The sequence below is a fragment of the Typopeltis vanoorti genome, chromosome 14, assembly GCF_054136105.1.
Source record: "Typopeltis vanoorti isolate ZY-2024b chromosome 14, IOZ_Tvanoo_1.0, whole genome shotgun sequence".
NCBI classification, from domain to species: Eukaryota; Metazoa; Arthropoda; class Arachnida; order Uropygi; family Thelyphonidae; genus Typopeltis; species Typopeltis vanoorti.
In genome coordinates, this window is record NC_143562.1 from 93,533,706 (window position 1) to 93,553,555 (window position 19,850).

Consider the following 19,850-nt stretch of genomic DNA (forward strand, 5'->3'; position numbering starts at 1 on the left):
TTTTTTTTTTTTTTTTTTTTTTTTTTGGTTACCCAGTAAATTATAACAGAAATTACATCCTTTTAATTGTAGCAAACAGTTATGAAGAGAAGTATCTCATGATGCAAAGCATACTTATTTTGGTTGTGTACACTGCTATGCATTATGGGAAATGCTTTGGATTACAGGTAGATGTAGAAAGTGTAGAGGTTAAAACCATCTGGGTAGTGACCCTAGCAATATATACTGCTTGGAAAGAAGTCAACGCACACGGGAATGATTTTCACAAGTGTACAATAGTAATTTTGGACCATTTTTCCTGTAAGTTTGTAATGAGGTCCTGGACTGTTATAGGTGGATGTCCCTTGACTTCACCTGATGCTCCAATTCATCTCACAGATGTTCAATTCGGCTGAGATCAGAGTTCTTGGAGGCCACTCAAGTATGGTGGCATTCATGTTCACAAACATGCAGTTACAGCAGCATTCTTATGACATGGTGCTGTAACTGCATCATTCAAAAAACAAACTGGGATCCATAGTGTTGGCATGCATGGAGAGGCTGCAAGTGCCGATGTAAAAGAAGTGGAAAAATTTGTAAAAATCTTTAAGGAGTACGTGGGTAGTGAGGGATTTGTATCTCAACAGGTTTTTAATTGTGATGAAACAGGTCTTTTTTGGAAAAAAAAAATGCCTATATCACAAAAGAAGAAAAGACTGCACCAGGTAATGCTAATGGAGACCAAGATAAAGCTTTTGCTCGTTTATCATTCTGAAATTCCACGCATTTTTAAAAAGAACAATGTCGTAAAGAGTAAATTCGGTGTTATGTGGAGGGCCAACACGAAAGTGTGGGTTACCAGAGAGTTTTTCACTGAGTGGATTTATCAAGAATTTGCTCCCACTGTAAAACCTTATCTTACTGAAAAAAAATCTACCATTAAAAGCTCTTCTAGTGATGGACAATGCTCCTGCTCATCCCCCAAATTTAGAGGAGGATTTAGTTGGTGAATTCAGTTTCATCAAGATAAAGTTTTTGCCACCCAATACCACTTCTATCATACAATCCATGGACCAGCAAGTGATTTCAAACTTCAAAAAACTGTATATTAAGTCTGTTTCAAAAGTGCTTTGAAATAACCAGTGCCACAGAACTGACTCTTAAAGAATTTTGGAAAGAGCATTACAACATTCTTCATTGCTTAAGGATTGTCGATAAGGCATGGAAAGAAGTTTCTATTAAAACAATGATTTCTGCTTGGAAAAAACTCTGGCCAGATTGTATTTCAGGCAGTGAAGTAGTAAGCTGTGAAGAAGAGTCTGTTGTAAATGAAATTGGGTAAAGCTGTGGGATTAGAGGTTAGTGATGAGCATGTAGAGGAGATAATAAATGATCATAAAAACCGAACTCATCACAGAAGAACTTCAACATCTTCACGATCAACAACAAAAAGAAGTGGAAAAAGAAATTTTTATGGAAGAGAAGGACGCCAACAGATGCATTTCCAATGCCAACCTTCAAGAATTGTTCTCTGTTTGGGTTAGAACACAAGCTATTGTGGAAAAATGGCACCCTAATAAGACAGTAGTGACCAGGAATATCAACTTATTCGATGACAATGTGATGGGTTATTTTAAAAATATCAAAGAAAATCATCAGCACCAAACAACATTAGATGGATTCTTCTCTTTAGAAAAAAAGAGAGCTTGAATCGGCATTCTCAACTCCAGCTAAGAAGCAAAAAGAAGACACTTAACAACGGGAGCATTATTTTCGTCTTTGGGATTTTTATATTAAAAAAAATTCTTCACTGTTATTTTTATGTTGTAATAATTAAAATAAAATTTTTTAATTTTTTCTAAGTTATTAACATTAAAAAACCTAAAATAGATAAAATCAAAAAAAAAATTATTGTGATTTTTTGGATATGGGAACAGATTATTTCGCTTTCCATTATTTCTTATGTAAAATCTTGATTCGGACTTCAAACGATTCATAGTTCGAACAGGTTTCTGGAACAAATTAAATACGAACTATAAGGCACCACTGTACTTAGGACAGTAGATATCAATGGAACAAAATATCACAGATGAAATCAAAAGATACATGATGCTTGGGTGGAAAGCATTTGGAAAATTATATTCAAGATTCAAAAGCCAACTACCATTATGCCTGAAGAGAAAAGTTTCTAACCAATGTATTCTTGCTATATTGACATATGGCTGTGAAACATTGACACTAAATGCAAAGGAAATTCAAAAATTAAGAACAACACAATTTAGCATGGAAAGAAATGTTTGCTATCACAAGACTGGATCACAAAAGGAATACATAGATAAGAAACCAGACCAAAGTCTCTGACATTATAGGAAGAGTGAAACATCTGAAGTGGCAGTGGGCTGGACATATTGATCGAAGACCAGATCAATGATGGACAAAAGTACTGGATTGGATTCCACGAGAAGAAAAACAACCATGATACCGACCTAAAACATGGTGGATTGTTGATATCATCAGATTTGCAGGAGTGACATGGACAGAGTTTTGGAGAGTAATCTTGGAAAGGCCTTCATCCAGCAGTGGATCGACAATGGTTGATAATGATGATGATATCACTGATTGTTGACCTGGGATGTCCCAATTTGCCAAACTGATAGGCTTGCAACATGGCATCCTATCCAGTAACACCTCTTTCAAACTTCATCAGTTCCACTCTCGCAGTCATTTTGCCCATACACAGTTACACTGACTTGGGAGCATCATCTTCCTCCAATTTATACAGTCTGCAAACGTGTGACTTGTTACATGGCACAATGCACCTTGCTCATGATGGTGTCTGTTGACTTCTTTCCAAGCAGCGTAGGCGTTCTAGTCATGAAGATACTTCATGTACTAAAGCTTTGTTTGCTTATGCTTGGGTAAAGGATTAAAACATAATTTCATATCTGTTATAAATTTATTCTCTATATAGCCAACTGTATTTTTCATATAGTTGGCTCTAACTGTATCAAAGTGAAAAAGGAATAGTTACAGAAAATAGGAAGAAAAGAATACAGTGGTATGTTGTCTATAGTGAATTTCATTAAAAATAATTTTTACTTAATTGGATAATGGCTGAGTCTTTATAGTAATTTGTTATAGTGAAAATTGTTTGTGTAATCTCCTTCATATACAGAGTGATTCAGAACTCTTGGGCTAAACTTTAAGGAGTAATAGAACACACTTAAACAAGCACTTTTCGTCATACAATGCATGGTCCGAACTCAAGCGGTGAAGCTTTAGGGGTTAGCAACTACTGTGTCAGGAAATGAAGAAACACAAACATGACAGAGGAGATTTGAAACAATTGCAGAAATTACAGAACATAAATTAAAAAATTTTATTGAACAAATTACAGAAACTGCTCAAAAGAGCAAACGCCAACATTAATGCAGGCTTCACACCTTCGAAGTGATTGGCATACATTGGCGAAAACACCAGGCATTTCTCGTACAGCAATAGAAATCCTGGCAATAAGGTTCTCATTGGAATCGATGGGGCTATCGTAGGTCAGGCTTTTCATATGGCACCATAGAAAAAAGTCCAGACATGAGAGATCAGGCGATCGTGGCAGCCAAGTGATGGGACAACCCCCGACCAATTCATCGTCCTAGAAATGTTGCATTCAAGGCGTTCCGCACATCCACGCTGAAATGGAGTGGCACTCCATCGTGTTGGAACCACACATGTGTCAGAATGTTTGCTGGAGCAGGGTTCAGCAATTCTGGCAAGACCTCTTGTAAAAATACGAGATACGTTCTCCCATTCAGTCGTGCTGGCAGAAGGTATGGGCCAATCAAATGGTCATGTAGGATTCCAGCCCAAACATTTATGGAGAAACGCCATTGGTACGAGTGTGGCGTGCGGATTTCTGCTCGCCCACACATGATAATTGTGGGTATTAAAAATGCCCTCACGTGTAAAGGTGCATTCGTCAGTGAATAAGACACGTGTATCAAAGTCAGGCTACACTGCAGTCTGCTGCAGGAACCACTGTGCAAAATCCACATGAGGCAGGTAATCTGCTGGTGTCAAGGCGTGCACGGTAGGGGTGTAATCATTTGTCTCATAGAACTCGCCACACCGTCGATTGGGGCACACATACAGCATGGGAAATTGATCGCGTGCTACATTAGGGACGAACTGCAACTCTACATAGAATTTCCTCTGTAACACGTGCCATCCTCACACTCCTTGCATGCCCTGTATCCTGCATGCCGCTGACAAAGCAGCCCATTTCGCACAGATACTGGTGCAATTACTGAAAGGTTTTACGATCAGGCACGCATCTGGTCGGAAAGCGCCCTTGGTACAGTCTTTGGGCTTCCCTTGCATTCCCATCCGCTGCTCTGTAAATGAAATGTATGTCAGCCTTCTCCTGATTTGTGAAAGAATCCATCCTTTTTGCACTCCACGGTAGAAATAACGACAACTGCAAAAACCAGCGCTTATATGTGTTCACTGGAAAGTGCCCTCCAGTGCTTCACCGCTTGAGTTCGGACTATGCATTGTATGACGAAAAGTGCTTGTGTTACGTCATTGTTTTCTCTACATTATACCTTGTTCTACCTCTAAATAGCCCTCTTTCTAATCTACTGTTGTGCCTTTAAAATATTAATTCAGATCTATTTCCTCTTCGAATGTTGGCAAAATTTTTATTATGCTGCGCCAGCCAATTTCATATAACAGAAGAGACTCTTGTTTCAGGGAAACAATTCTAAATTCAAAAGGGATACACACAATAATTAATCTTACGCTAGCACTGTGCAGATTCAGTTAGCAGTCGTGACCTGAATCTTACCTAAGCAGTAATATCTAATTCTTCCTGCCAAAAGGTTCTATTTCATAAGTGGTGGTTTGAATTCGTAATCAGGCATAAACTCAGGTATAAGGTACAAAACATGTTTATTGGAAAAGCATAAAACATTTACAGTTAAGAAAATTCAAATACTCAATGGAACAAAGCTTGCTCTAAGTTAAGGTATATACTAAATCACAACAAAGAATTTGAGTAAGCTAAATCCTTCAATTACAAAAAGGTTAAGATTAAGTGTAAGCATAACACTACTAGGATATAATTCCTTTCACAAGTTATTCACAGAACACGCATTGAACACTTTCATTAATACTCTATCAATATAACCATCTTAATTCTAAATTTCATTAGTCAAGCCTAGCCATTCTTTATCAAAATACTGCCTATCAAGAATTCTTCTTTGTTCCACATGGTCTTAACTAATTCGATCAAATTCTCACTTAAAAGTTCTCTATTAGTGTCCTTAGTTTACATATACACAAATTTCTTATTCTTCTAAGTGATTTTTAACATAGAATGAAATTCTTTACATTACCGGATCCTTTCAGTTTTCATGCCGCCATCTCATGTAGATCTGGATTATCTTACTGTATAGTTATCGGCCATCTTTGCGCCTGGCGATGTACTATGCTTTTCTTTGAATCATTTCCGGACTGTGGTGTGCTGTCTACCGCTCCGCAGGAAATTTTCTCCGTTCATCTTTGATGGGACTTTATTCGAAGGCTCGATTCTGCATAGGCCATCGTTATACGATCAGCTTCGCTTGGAAATCCTCAAGAATAGGACTCGTCGTCTGATATCACAGTAGTCGACTCACCGCTTTCTCACGAATCCCCCGACAAACCTAAAACTGGAATCCAGGAACTGAAGAAGAAAAAAAGCCCTGTAATATCGCGCGCATCTTCTTTTTTATTCACCCTTTTGGGCGCCCTCTATTCGATGTGTTTTTTTTTACCTACGAACCCCATCATTCATGCCCCTTGGGTGATCCTACACCCTCCCTAATCTGTTAGGTTACCCTATTCCAGGTGGTCATTCTGACGTCACTTTCTGCATAGGTATAGCCTCCATCGCTACGCTCGACTTGTACAGATTATACACGATTATTCTGGATTACTACATATTATCTTTCTGGAAATTTCGTAATGTACTAGACAGCTTAATGGAATTTACAAATAGCTTAACAATTCCCTTACATAATTCTTACTATTCTGACACAAAATTCTCTGCTTCTCATTTCAGTTATACAGGAATAAATTTCAATATATATGGCACATATGAACTATAAATTATCACATAACATAAAGAAATTTTTCATAATTATTAGCTGATGTGCAAGTATCTCCTTAATTAGTAATATTTATCATGTTAAATCCTGAATGAATGATTTCTTTGCAAGAGTCCTTCATTCAGGATCTAACACTTGTTTAGGTGTGTTCTATCACCCCTTAAAGTTTGGCCCAAGAGTTCTGAATCACCCTGTAGAGGGTTTCATGAGTAGTAATTCTTGGATGTATCAGAAGGTTGTGGCTATTCCCTTTTTTCATATGATTCTAAGAGATGTAACTTAGTTATGTTCTCTTTTGTAAATCTTTACTGTATATTGTATTCAGTGGGTTCACCATTATAGCATATGCATTTTGCAAGTAATCTAGTCGTTAATTTTGTATTTCTACCAATGTGCAAGTCTCTGGGACTTTGGCTGAATGGATTTTACTTGGATATGTCAAATCTTTACGAAAGTTGTTGAACCATTCCCAGTTATTTCATTTGAATCATTTGTAGTGATACAGATAAAATATATTGAAATTACATATTGTAATGATTGCTTAATTTGATGAAATTTTATAGAAATTGTTGTGTAGTATATTACACAACCACGTGGTTTCTTTTTATTTCAGCCACAGTATTTTTTATTAGCAAAATCAGAATGTCATTCAAATTTTACATTTCACTTCCCTCTTGTGTGTTCATCATCATCATCATCATCAAATTCCTGCCATGTACCCTCAAGGGGTGTACAGGATATGACAGTACTACATGAAAAAATTACATCATTACTAACTTCCTATCTATAATTTTCCTCCAAATCAGTCTGTTACTTGTCAAGACTCCAACATTATCAGATCTTATATTTCTATCGTCTAAGGCACTTTGTACCGTATCAATCCACCTATATCTTGGTCTTCCTCTGGGTCGTTTTGCTGCCAACCTGGCAGAGAACACTTGTTTTGCTAATCTTTCCTCTCCCATTCTATTTAAGTGACCATACCATCTGAGATTAGCTCTGCTAACGCATTCCTGGATGCTGACAATGTCAAGTTCTTTCTTAACATCCTCATTTTTAATATGATATTGCCATTGATGCCATCTGTTCACACCTCTAATCTTTCTCAGGACTCTCATATCTGCGGTCTCTAGTCTTTGGTCAAGTGTTTTACTTCTGACCCAGCTCTCAGATCCATAAGTTAAAATTGGTTTGAACACAGTCTTGTATACAGCTAGTTTAGTGTTCCGACTAATTTCTTTCTTATTCCATATGAATTTATTCAATTGACTTCCCACGACACCAGCTTTGCTGATTCTGTTGTCTATTTCTATATTTAGTTTACCATCTTCAGTAAAAATTGTGCCTAAGTAGCTGAAATGTTTTACTTGTTCCACAGGTTCTCCATTCACAACACAGTTGACATTTTCAATGATTCTGCCTATTTTCATTGTCTTTGTCTTTTTATTGCTGACCTTCATACCATATCTATTACAACAGCTATTCAATTTAGTCAGAGAATCTTGCAGACTTGTAGCGGATTTATTTAGAAGTATAACATCATCCGCATAAAGCAAAGAGCTGACATTAACATCTCCAATTTTGATATCAGGTTTAATACCACATTCCTTCATAATGTGATCCATATAGATAATGAATAACAGAGGGGATAATGTACATCCTTGTCTCACACCAGATTTAACATTAAACCACCTTCCTGTACTTCCTTCAATTCTAACTGCTGAATCACAACTCAAATAAAGACTAAGTATTGCTTGATATAATGCCCCATTGACACCATATAACTGCAGCGTATTGAATAGCTTCTCTCTTGGCACCTTGTCATATGCCTTTTCCAAATCGACAAAACTTAAATACAGATCTTTGTCATATTCCCATGCTTTCTCGACTATTTGTCGTAAAGTGAAGATCTGATCCTGACAGCCTCTATTTGGCCTGAATCCAGCTTGTTCTTCACCAAGCTTTTCTTCCACAATTCTTCTCAACCGTTTCTCAAGTATACTTGCATAGATCTTGCCAGGAACACTCAGTAAGGAAATACCTCTGTAATTCTCACATTCAGTTTTATTTCCCTTTTTATATATGGGTACTATGAGAGCTCTACTCCAATCATCGGGAATTCGTCCCTCTGTCCAGGCTTTCTGAACTATGCAGTGCAGCCACTGTAAGACTCTTATACCACCATACTTCAGCATTTCTGGTCGAATATCATCTACTCCTGCTGCCTTTCCACATTTCAAGCCTTTGATGGCTTTTTCTACTTCAAGTATGGATATGTATTCCTGACTGCATGCCTGGTCAGTGTTTTTTATCACTGTGCTGTCATCACTGCTTGTTTCATTTAGCAGTTTTTCAAAGTAATTACTCCATACTTCAAGGATATCTTTTTCTCCTGTTTTCATTTCACCTTTATCATCTCTAATTCCTTTTACAGCACTCTTTCCTCCATTCCTAAGCTTCTTCAACAACCTCCAGAATATTTTGCCACATTCTTGATATTTATTTTCTATATTCTTGCCAAAGTCCTCCCATGACTTTTGTTTAGCTAGTTTTACACACTGTTTAGCTTTCTTACATTTGTCTCTGTATTCTGTAAGAGTAAAAGCTGACTTATTTGCCAGGAACTTTTGATATGCTTTCTTCTTTTCCTTCACTGCCTCTTTAACTTCCTGTGTCCACCAGGGAGTTCTGATTTTTTTATCCTTGCACACAACCTCACCACATGCCTCTCTGGCAGAATCAATCAATGTTTCCTTCAGAGTTTGCCACTGAATCTCCAAGGTTTGATTCCTGTTCTCAAACTCTTTCATTTTCTTTTCAATAATATTTCTGTATTTTAGTCTACAGTTCACATCTGAGAGCTGCTCAACTTTTATTCGCTTTAAAACTTTCTTACATGTTATTCTTTTCAATATGAAATTCAATTTTATCCTGCTCAAGACTAAATAGTGATCACTTCCAATTTCAAATCCTCTGTACACTCTGGTGTCCTGCACCAGGGAGAAAACTTCACTATCAACAATAACATAGTCAATGAGACTTTTCTTATTCCTAGCCTCTTCTCTCCATGTGAATTTGTGCACATTTTTATGTTGGAACATGGTGTTAGTAATAACCAGTCCATGTCCTGAGCAGAAATCCAACAGATATTTGCCATTATTATTAGCTTTGCTCTTTTCTCCAAATTTTCCCAAAATATTTTTGTATGTCTCACAATCATTTCCTACTCTACTATTTAGATCCCCAACAAGGACCAACTTTTCCTTTTTCATTGTGTCAGTTGCTTTTTCTAAAGCCTCAAAAAATTCCTCCACTTCTACCTTAGTAGAACCTTCTGTGGGACCATAGGCACAAATAAGTCTCATTGTCCAGTTCCCAATTCTCATATTTGCCCACATTACTCTACTTGAGACTGACTGCCATTCAAGAAGATTAGCCTCGTATTTTGTGTTGAATACTATGGCTACTCCTTCTTTTCCTTGATTGTCGTTGCCTGAATATAACATTTTGTATTTATTGCTCAGAAAGATCTCACCAGTTTTGGTCTTTTTTGTTTCAGTCACCCCTATTATGTCGATCTGGTACTTATCTAATTCCTCAGCTAGCTCCATTTCTTTGCCATTCAGGCTTCTTACGTTGATAGTACCGATCTTTAACTCTGGTGATGTTGAATTGGGGTTTGTTTTCAGATTTGTTCCAGTAGCTGACTTTTCGCTGTTCGCCCTGGTTCCCTGGCGAAAACAATGGGGGCCTTGTTTAACCGGGCGACGCCCCAGCTGGCATGAAATTTTGTCATGTTGTACCATCATTTTTTTATTTTGGTTTAACCAATAAGAATACAATTTGGTCGGCTAAATCCCAAATTGCCGTTAAATCCCAAATTGTCTCTAAGATGTTCTGTGTCTGACTTGTATATGAAAGAGCACCTGATCAGGGAATTCTGTAAAACCCCAGGATATTTGTAGTAGTGATTGTCTTTAGGGGAGCAGAGAAGACTCATAATATTGAGAATAGGTTTAAGCCACCCTGATATCATGAGGTTTAAAGAGATTAGTAAGGACTTAAAACAGTATGTATCAGGATTTGGCTGTGAAGTGGGATTAGAAAAAAGCAATTTTTGGATGAGTTTTTTGGATACCTGTCGACAGTTGTTCGAACAGAGTTTGTAATTCATTTATGTTCTCATTACATTCTCAAGTCTGTGCAGTTAGCCTAGTGGCTGTGCACTTCGCAACCATATGTCTGGGGAAGGAGTGTCCTAGGTTCGATTCCCATCAGTGAAGTGAGGAGCTGAAGGATCTTCCTCAGCCATAACCAAGTTATCCGGTCTTGGGCGTGGACAGTAGGGTTTTTTCTACAGTTTATCCTGGGGTTTTTCATCCTGCGAAGTGTTGAGTTCTCAAGGCAAACCGGCCTTGAGAACTCAACACTACAGGACATAGAATACACTGGGGCGTAGGGCTTGACCACCTTATCCTGTGAACGATTTGAGGTCCGATGATTAATAAACCCTCAACACTGCAAGGTAAAAGAGGATAAAAGGAAGATGAGATTATATTCTCATTTCTTAGGAGGAAGTAAAACTTTTTTTTTGTTAGCTTATGAATAATGCCAATTTTCGTGAAGGGTGGTACAGCGAAGATGCATGAAATTAATGATAGTACAAGTTGGCTTGCAGTAGATATCGAGCATAAAGCCGTTATTTGCATTTTTTTTTTTTGTGATAAAAATGTCTGGAAAGGGTATTCTTCATTCAATTTCCATTTCTGAAATGAGTTGATTGAGGTAAGAAAATGGTTTAATTCAGTGGTGCCATGTTTCCAGAAGAAGATATCATTGACAATAGTCTTCAGCAGACTGAAGTTTTGGATTGGCTGATGCTGAAAATATTTTTAAAAATTTTCCATGAATATGTCAGTGCATAGTGGAGAAAGGCCTTCTCATTGTGAGCTGAAAAGCTGTTTTGAAAATTTGGCCATTCAATGGCCAAATTAGCTTTTTTGTTGAATCTGCTCAAGAACTTTGTCAATATGGATGTCAATGAACAATGAAATGATCTCCATACTCACGTGGATATCTGATGACATGGTGTAATTGTCACTTTCTGGACAAAATATAAAGATTTCTGGATGAAGGAGTTGGAATGTTGGATATGGTTCTTTAACAAAGCAGAAAGCAGATATTTAAGAAGTAGTTAGGGGAACTGATCCCATCCATTGTTAGTCAAAGGGTATACCAGCTTTGTGAATTTTTTGAACTCTGAATAGCCTTGTGGTTAAAGGATGCATGGATTTTAGCTTTTTTTTGTTGAATCTGTTACCAGGTAAGTATATGTTTTGCAAGAGTTCACTGGTCTCTCTGTGATTAGCCCAAGTAGGATTGTAGTGTGTTTTTGAGATTTAAGACCACTCGATATGTTCCCCCATTGGCTATGATTAAATCCAGTTTAAAGTAACACATTTCAAATTATTTTACTGCTATAATTGGGCTATAATAATTCATTCCTTGATGAAATATGGTATTTAGGATTATTCTTTCAGTGGACCATTTTAATTCCAAACTTATAAAATTAAGTTATATTTATAATATCATAAAATTATTTACCAAAACCATCTAATTTCAGTCATGCAGTAATTGCAAATTTTGAAACAAATCATTTTATTGTCACGGATAATTTTTGTTGAACTTTGTTCTGATTGTGATCTTTTTCTATAATTAATTATTAAATATTCCTTTAGGTATATGACAGATGGAATGCTTTTGAGAGAAGCAATGAGTGATCCTTTACTAGAAGCATATGGTGTTGTTCTACTTGATGAAGCACACGAGCGTACTTTAGCTACAGATATTCTCATGGGTGTATTGAAACAAGTTGTTGGTCAAAGAGCAGATATGAAGATTGTTGTTATGAGTGCTACTCTTGATGCTGGTAAATTTCAGGTATGCAAAACTTTTAGATTTGTTTCCTTTTTTTTAACTCATTGAAAAAAATAATTTGAAAAGGAATGCTTTTTGATATTTAAGTACATGAAGGAAAAATTTATTACAACTTTCGTGGAGTCAAGGACTCATCACTCACATAAGTTGTCATGCCGTCTTTGAAACTGATTCATACATAGTGTGCTCATCTCTTCAACAAACTGGTCACTCACCTACTGTTCTGTGACAGAAAAATCTACTTCTCACTTCCCCCCTTCTTTAAATGTACACAAACTCAACTTTTAAGGATGTTCCCTTGTCTTCTTTTCAACTTCATCCACTCATATCCTATAACACACTTCCAGAAGTTCTTTAGTCATGTCATCCTTCTTCCCACATCTACCAGTGTCCACAGTTCTCCTCTGAATCTGTTCTCTTGATCTACGTTCCATAATCCTAATCTTTGTACACTGGTTTTCATCAATCAAGCAACAAAGAGAAAAATTGAGATAATGTGGGGAGAAAGGGGAAAAAATATATGAAAGTCAGATATATTATCTGAAAAGTGGCATCGAGTCTGGTGTGCTAATGAGTGGTGCTGTCAGCGGTACATGCATGTGTCTCATCATAAAATGGGAGTTTCAGAGTAGTTTTCCATTTCATGTATGTAGTGAGAACAAGAGATTTCACGATAGCAGAATTCTTGAATGTCTGCAAAATATCATTTAACTAATGAATTCAGGTGGCGAGCCATTGTAAGATAAGAGGCCCACTAAAGTCAGGCATTTTGTGGTTTACAGACTGTGGAAACAATTTCATCAGTCAAAAACAGTGTGTGTCCTGGAGCCACGGACTTCAACTGCAGTGGGTGACCAATATCTGATTAGCTGCTTGCTGAAACAGGAATGCTAGTTCAAATCAGCTATGATCTGATCTTGCATTGGCTACAGGAATATTTGCATCTATTTCCACTTTGTACAGAAGGTTTCACAAAGGTTAAGTCTATATGCTAGGTGACCAATAATCTGCATGCCCCTATCCCTATGCCACAAATGAGAATGTCTGTGAACCAGGCTTCATGTCAACTGGAACGAACACCATTTGGAGGTGGAGGGGGGGGTCGTTTGCTCCACGAAGTGATAAGAGGTGCATGCTCCAATCTGGATAGAACCAGGGGACACTTTTTCATTCCTCTAACAACCATGAAAGGGACATTTGTGGTGGTGGTAGTGTGATGGTTTGGGGATGCACTAACCTGTATGTGCTTCTCAGCGCAATCACATAATCAAATTCCTGATATGCAACCTCAAGGGATGTACAGGATATGATAGTACGCATGAAAAACTTACTCCATTACTAACTTCCTATCTACAATTTTCCTCCAAATCAATCTGTTACCTGTCAAGACTTCAACATTATCAGATCTTATATTTCTATCTTCTAAGGCACTTTTTACTGTATCAATCCACCTATATCTTGGTCTTCCTCTGGGTCTTTTTTCTGCCAACCTGGCAAAGAACACTTGTTTTGATAATCTTTCCTCTCCCATTTTGTTTAAGTGACCATACCACCTGAGATTAGCTCTGCTAACACATTCCTGGATAATAACAATATTAAGTTCTTTCTTAATATCCTCGTTTTTAATATGATATTAATAGCACAATCACGAATGCTGTAATTTATAGAGAGTAGTTCTTAGATCCTCTTCATTCATCTGTTTGGAGATACAATAGGGAAGACATTTATCCTACAAGATGATAATGCTTGTCTTTATTGAGTGAAGCGTTTGGATCCATATCTTCAAGAAGAGACTGCTGTACATATGTACTGGCTATCTGTGTCTCCTTACCTTATCCTTTTAAGCATTTTAGAATACCTGGGATGCTCTAGCTAGATGTGGTTCTACTTCCATCCCTCTTCCCAAAACCTTGATCAACTTAGGAGAGCTTTGCATCCTTGTTCAAGGATAGGTGGGGGTAAAGATTTGCCACTGTTTTATTTAAATTAGATATGGACTAATTTCAAAGTTGGAATGCTGAACACTCTGATGGCTCTCTTATTACAAGAGAGCCATCAGAGTGTTAGGTGGGAACAAGTAAAGCCCAGTAGTTAGAATTGGGAAGGGACTGGAATACACAACTGCCATTTAAAAATAAGGTTTTTCATGTTAGTAATGTTCAGTTTGGTTTAAAGTGTTTTTGTAGTCAATTTGGCTCTCCATATTGTGATCTGTCTGCAAATTAAAGAATAAACATCAATATGTTCACTGATGTATTGACAATTGGAATAGATAATTTCAATATATATATAGCTGTTAGCAGAGCTAATCTCAGGTGGTATGGTCACTTAAACAGAATGGGCGAAGAAAGATTAGCAAACAAGTGTTCTCTGCCAGGTTGGCAGCAAAACGACCCAGAGGAAGACCAAGATATAGATGGAGTGATAGGGTACAAAGTGCGTTAGACAATAGAAATATAAGATCTGATAATGTTGGAGTCTTGACAAGTAACAGACTGATTTGGAGGAAAATTGTAGATAGGAAGTTAGTAATGATGTAAATTTTTTCATGTAGTACTATCATATCCTGTACACCCCTTGAGAGTACATGGCAGGAATTTGATGATGATGATATATATATATATATATATATATATATTCTGATTGTCAATATATCTATAGATAAACAAATGTAGTGAACCAAGAAAAGACCTAATATTAGAGTGTTTTGCAAAACGGTATGTTTAGAACTAACTTTAATTTTTAACTGACAGATTTATTAAATTTTTGCAACTTCGATAACTATGATAAAAGATTTTTTGTTTAATTCAGGATTATTGAAATATATGAACAAGATATTGATGATTGTTATAAAATTTTCAGGATATGTAATGATAACATCTAGCATAATGGAATTTTTATTGAATGAAGAATTAGAATCTTCACTACAGATTTAGAATTGATTTAAAGGTTTAGTTGAAGGCCCATTTAATATTAGATATTCAAATACAGAATTATAGAGGGGAACAGGAGGAAGAAGCAAGTAGGTCTTAATGGAAAATTAATTTGAATCGAATTGTTAATACTCTGCATAAATTTCTAGTAATTTGAAATCTAGCATTGCCTTCTTCAAATTAGAAATGCAACAATTAGCATGATCTAATAGAAGCATTAATTTGAAAGGTGCTTGTAATAATAGATTCAAACAAGTTGAATTTTAATGGGATTTGTTTCATAGCTAATTTGAATGATGTGTATCTGAGAAATCAAATCTAAATATCCTGCATGTACAAAATAATATTGTTTATTACAAAACAAAAAGTGAAGGTACTCCTCATTTGCTTAATTACAATATTTCTATGATAAGTATTGAACTTTATACCATATGAAGGAGCAGAAATACCTACATATTTTCAAAAAACAAAATGCTTCACGTTCATATTAAGAGATGCTAATAATTTGAAATAGTCTTCTTGTTGCTGTATCCAAACAGTATGAATAGTGGAAGAATGAGTAAGCACTTACAACATAAAAATGAAATTGGTACTATCATAATCAAATTCCTGATATGTACCCCTTGAGGGGGGGGGGGGTTACAACTACAGGATATTGTGATAGCAATGAAGTGGACTTTTCATGTAATACCAACAACTTTGTATTGACAATTTTCCTCTAGTTTAATCTGTCAGATCTTATATTTCTGCTTTTAAGGCACATCTGGCTGTATCAGTCCACCTAGATATCGACCTTCTTATTGGTTGTTTATCTGCCATCTTGACAAAAAAAAAAAAAAAAAAAAAAAACTTGTTTTGCTAACAATCTTTCCTCTTCCATTCTGTTTAAGTGATCTTACCACCTGAGGTTGGCTTTGCTCACATACACATTAATGCTAACAATATCACGTTCATTCAAAAATCCCAGTTTTTAATGATTTCTGTCATTGATGCCTATCTGTTTATTCTCCTAAGTATTTTATTTCTAACCCAGTTCTCAGATCCATAAGCTAAAGTTGGTTCTAATTCTATTTTATTCCATATAAATTTATTCAGTTGACTTTCTAACATTCCAGCTTTGTTAATTCTGCTGTTTATTTCCATATTAAATTTGCCATCCTTGCTAATAGCTGAAATGTTTTATAGGTTCTCCATTCAGGATGAAGTTAATGTTTTTAGTATTCCTGCATTTTTCACAGTCACTGTCTTTTTATACCTGATTTTCATACCAAATTTGTTGTAACAGTTATTCAATTTAGTTAGAGAATACTTGTGAATTTAGAAGTATAACATCTACATACAGAAAAGTGTTGAAATTAATTGATATAGATGAAGAATAACAGAAGCAATGTGCAATCCTTGTCTGAAACCTGATTTAATTTTGCATCACCTTCTTGAATGCTTTCATTTCTACAGTATGATTGTAGAGTTTGAACAGCTTTTATCTTCGTACCTTGTCATATTCCTTTTCCAAATTACAAAATGCCCAAATACAGATCCTGTAATATTCCAATGATTTCTCAACTACTTGTCTTAAAGTAGACAATATGATCCTGACAACCTCTATTTAGTCTGAACTTCAAGTTTTCCCTTTTTTTTTTTTTTTAATATCATTTACTTATAATTTTCATATTCACTTTTATTTCCATTTTTATATATGGGTACTATAAGAGCTTTACAAGCTCATATACAGTATTTGATCTTTTATGGATATGTGTAATGCTATGCATTAAGGCATGGCCACTACCCATACCGGTTTCGACCTTTATTGAGGTCTCGTCAGATCACAATAAGTTTAATTTAATCCTTTATCCAAGTGTGAGCAAACAAAGCTTGCACCTGAAAGTATCTTCAGGACTGGGGTAAGATAGTACAACACCAGGCAACTCGTTGCAAAGGTGGAGAAAGATCTCATCACTCCTATCTCAGTATTTCCCATAATACAAAGCACATCTCCTTGCGGATATGTATAATGCTATGCATTAAGGCAAGGGCCACTACCCATACCGGTTTCGACCTTTATTGAGGTCTCGTCAGTGGGAGCCAGGCCCAGTAGTGGAGACATCAAGGCAGAAGCAATGAGAGGTCATCCCATCCTATAGGAATTGCCAAAGGGTGTACAACCAGATTCAGAGAAAGATGTTGAGAGTTTATTTTTCACTTGGTTAGACTATAATAAGTTTAGTTTAATCCTTTATCCAAGTGTGAGCAAACAAAGCTTGCACCTGAAAGTATCTTCAGGACTGGGGTAAGGTAGTACAACACCAGGCAACTCTTGCAAAAGTGGAGAAAGCTCTCATCACTCCTGTCTCAGTATTTCCCATAATGCAAAGCACATCTCCTTGCAGCAGGTCTATTATGCATTGTAGCTACTATAAAAACTTTTAAGCTCCATATGTATTTCTGGTTGAATGTCATTTGCTTCAGCTGCCTTTTGACATTTCAAGTTTTTGATGACTTTTTTTAACCTCAATTATTGATATGTATTCCAGATTGCATTCGTCTTCAATTTTCTTTGCTACCATGCTGTCACTTGTTTTGTTTCTGAATTTTTCAAAGTAATTACTCTAGACAGCTAGAATGTCTTCATTTTTGGTGTCACTTTTATCATCTCTGATCTCTTTTAAAGTACAAGGGTTGTTTGAAAAGTTTGGTAAAAAAAAAAAAACAAGTAAAAAAAAAAAAAAAACATTTTTTTGGAAAAAAATCGCCTTTATTTCTCAACATAGTCTCCATCAAGGTCTACACATTTGGTTCAGCGATTTTCCCATTTTTATTTTTTCATCCCATCTAAAAAGTAGCATTTGTCAAATTGTGCAAAATAGTCATTGACAGCCTTGATGATATCCTCGTTCGTAGAACATTTTTTCCCGCCGAACCAAATTTTTAAGTTTGGGAACAAGATGATGTCACATGAGGCCAAGTCTGGAGAATATGGTGGATGTGGAACCAATTTGAATGTCAATTTTGTCATTGCAATGGCAATGTGTGGGACAGTGCACTGTATTGATGAGAAAGCACTTTTTTTTTGCAGCAATCTTGGCCATTTTTTTTTTCAGTTCTTCTTTTAAACGGTCCAACAATGACGCATAATAGACTCCTGTTATTGTCTTGCCCTTTTCCAAATAGTCTATCATGATAATTCCTTGGAAATCCCAAAAACAGTGGCAATCACTTCCCAGCTGACAAAACAGTCTTACCTTTTTCGGTGCTCTTTCACCGGGCATTGTCCACTGTTTTGACTTCTGCTTGGACTCAGGTGTGTAGTGGTGGATCCAAATTTCATCTACAGTCACGAATTGATGCAAAAAATTCTGCAAATTGCGATTAAACATTGCCAAACACTGCATTGAAATCTCTTTTCGCATGCATTTTTGATCGATAGTCAACAATTGCAGCACCCATTGCACATAGCTTTTTCATGTGCAATTTTTCATGAAGGATATCTCATGCACTTTCACTTGGCAGTCTTCCATAATGATACCATGGGTTTTGTCAAACATTTCCTTTGTAGTGACCTCAGTCAAGTGTTAAGAGCACGCTTCATCTTCGATGGATTTACAACTATTTTTAAACTCATTTATCGAAAAATAAATAGTCTTAAATGCTGGTGCAGAGTCCCCATGAACTGCATCTAACTCGGCTTTGATCTGTGCAGCTGTCCACTCCTTTAAATAAAAGTGTTTATCACTGCACAAAACTCATTTTTCTCCATTTTTTACGAAAAATGTGAACACAGTTATTTTAAATATTTGCCAAACTAGAACTATATGTTGCATGTGACTAAAATTTTGCCAAGGGTCATGAAAAAGATGATACATGCCAACACCATCATCATCATCAAATTCCTGCTATGTACCCTCAAGGGGTGTACAGGATATGATAGTACTACATGAAAAATTTACATCATTATTAATTTCCTATCTACAATTTTTCTCCAAATCAGTCTGTTACTTGTCAAGACGCCAACATTATCAGAACTTATATTCCTATCGTCTAAGGCACTTTGTACCGTATCAATCCACCTATATCTTGGTCTTGCTCTGGGTCGTTTTGCTGCCAACCTGGCAGAGAACACTTGTTTTGCTAATCTTTCCTCGCCCATTCTGTTTAAGTGACCATACCACCTGAAATTAGCTCTGCTAACACATTCCTGGATGCTGACAATGTCAAGTTCTTTCCTAATATCCTCGTTTTTAATATGATATTGCCATTGATGCCATCTGTTCATGCCTCTAATCTTTCTCAAGACTCTCATATCTGTGGTCTCTAATCTTTGGTCAAGTGTTTTACTTCTGACCCAGCTCTCAGATCCATAAGTTAAAATTGGTTTGAACACTGTCTTGTATACAGCTAATTTAGTGTTCCGACTAATTTCTCTCTTATTCCATATGAATTTATTCCATTGACTTCCCACCATACCAGCTTTGCTGATTCTGTTGTCTATTTCTATATTTAATTTACCATCTTCAGTAAAAATCGTGCCTAAATAGCTGAAATGTTCCACTTGCTCCACAGGTTCTCCATTCACAACACAGTTGACATTTTCAATGATTCTGCTTATTTTCATTGTCTTTGTCTTTTTATTGCTGACCTTCATACCATATCTATTACAACAGCTATTCAATTTAGTCAGAGAATCTTGCAGACCTGTAGCGGATTTATTTAGAAGTATAACATCATCCGTATAAAGCAAAGAGCTGACAAACATCTCCAATTTTGATATCATGTTTAATACCACTTTCCTTCATAATGTGATCCAAATAGATAATGAATAAAAGAGGGGATAATGTATATCCTTGTCTCGCACCAGATTTAA

The 19,850-nt window shown here is 36.3% G+C and overlaps 1 protein-coding gene across 2 annotated transcripts in view; it reads left to right on the plus strand.

Moving 5' to 3' along the window:
- Window positions 1-19,850, plus strand: part of Dhx15 (DEAH-box helicase 15) — a 158,389-nt gene that overhangs the window by 53,085 nt on the left and 85,454 nt on the right. For both annotated transcript variants that reach the window (XM_090404090.1, XM_090404089.1), the window contains exon 5: window positions 11,861-12,062. In XM_090404090.1, coding sequence (XP_090260216.1) covers window positions 11,861-12,062 — 202 coding nt within the window. The remainder of the gene's footprint in view (window positions 1-11,860; window positions 12,063-19,850) is intronic.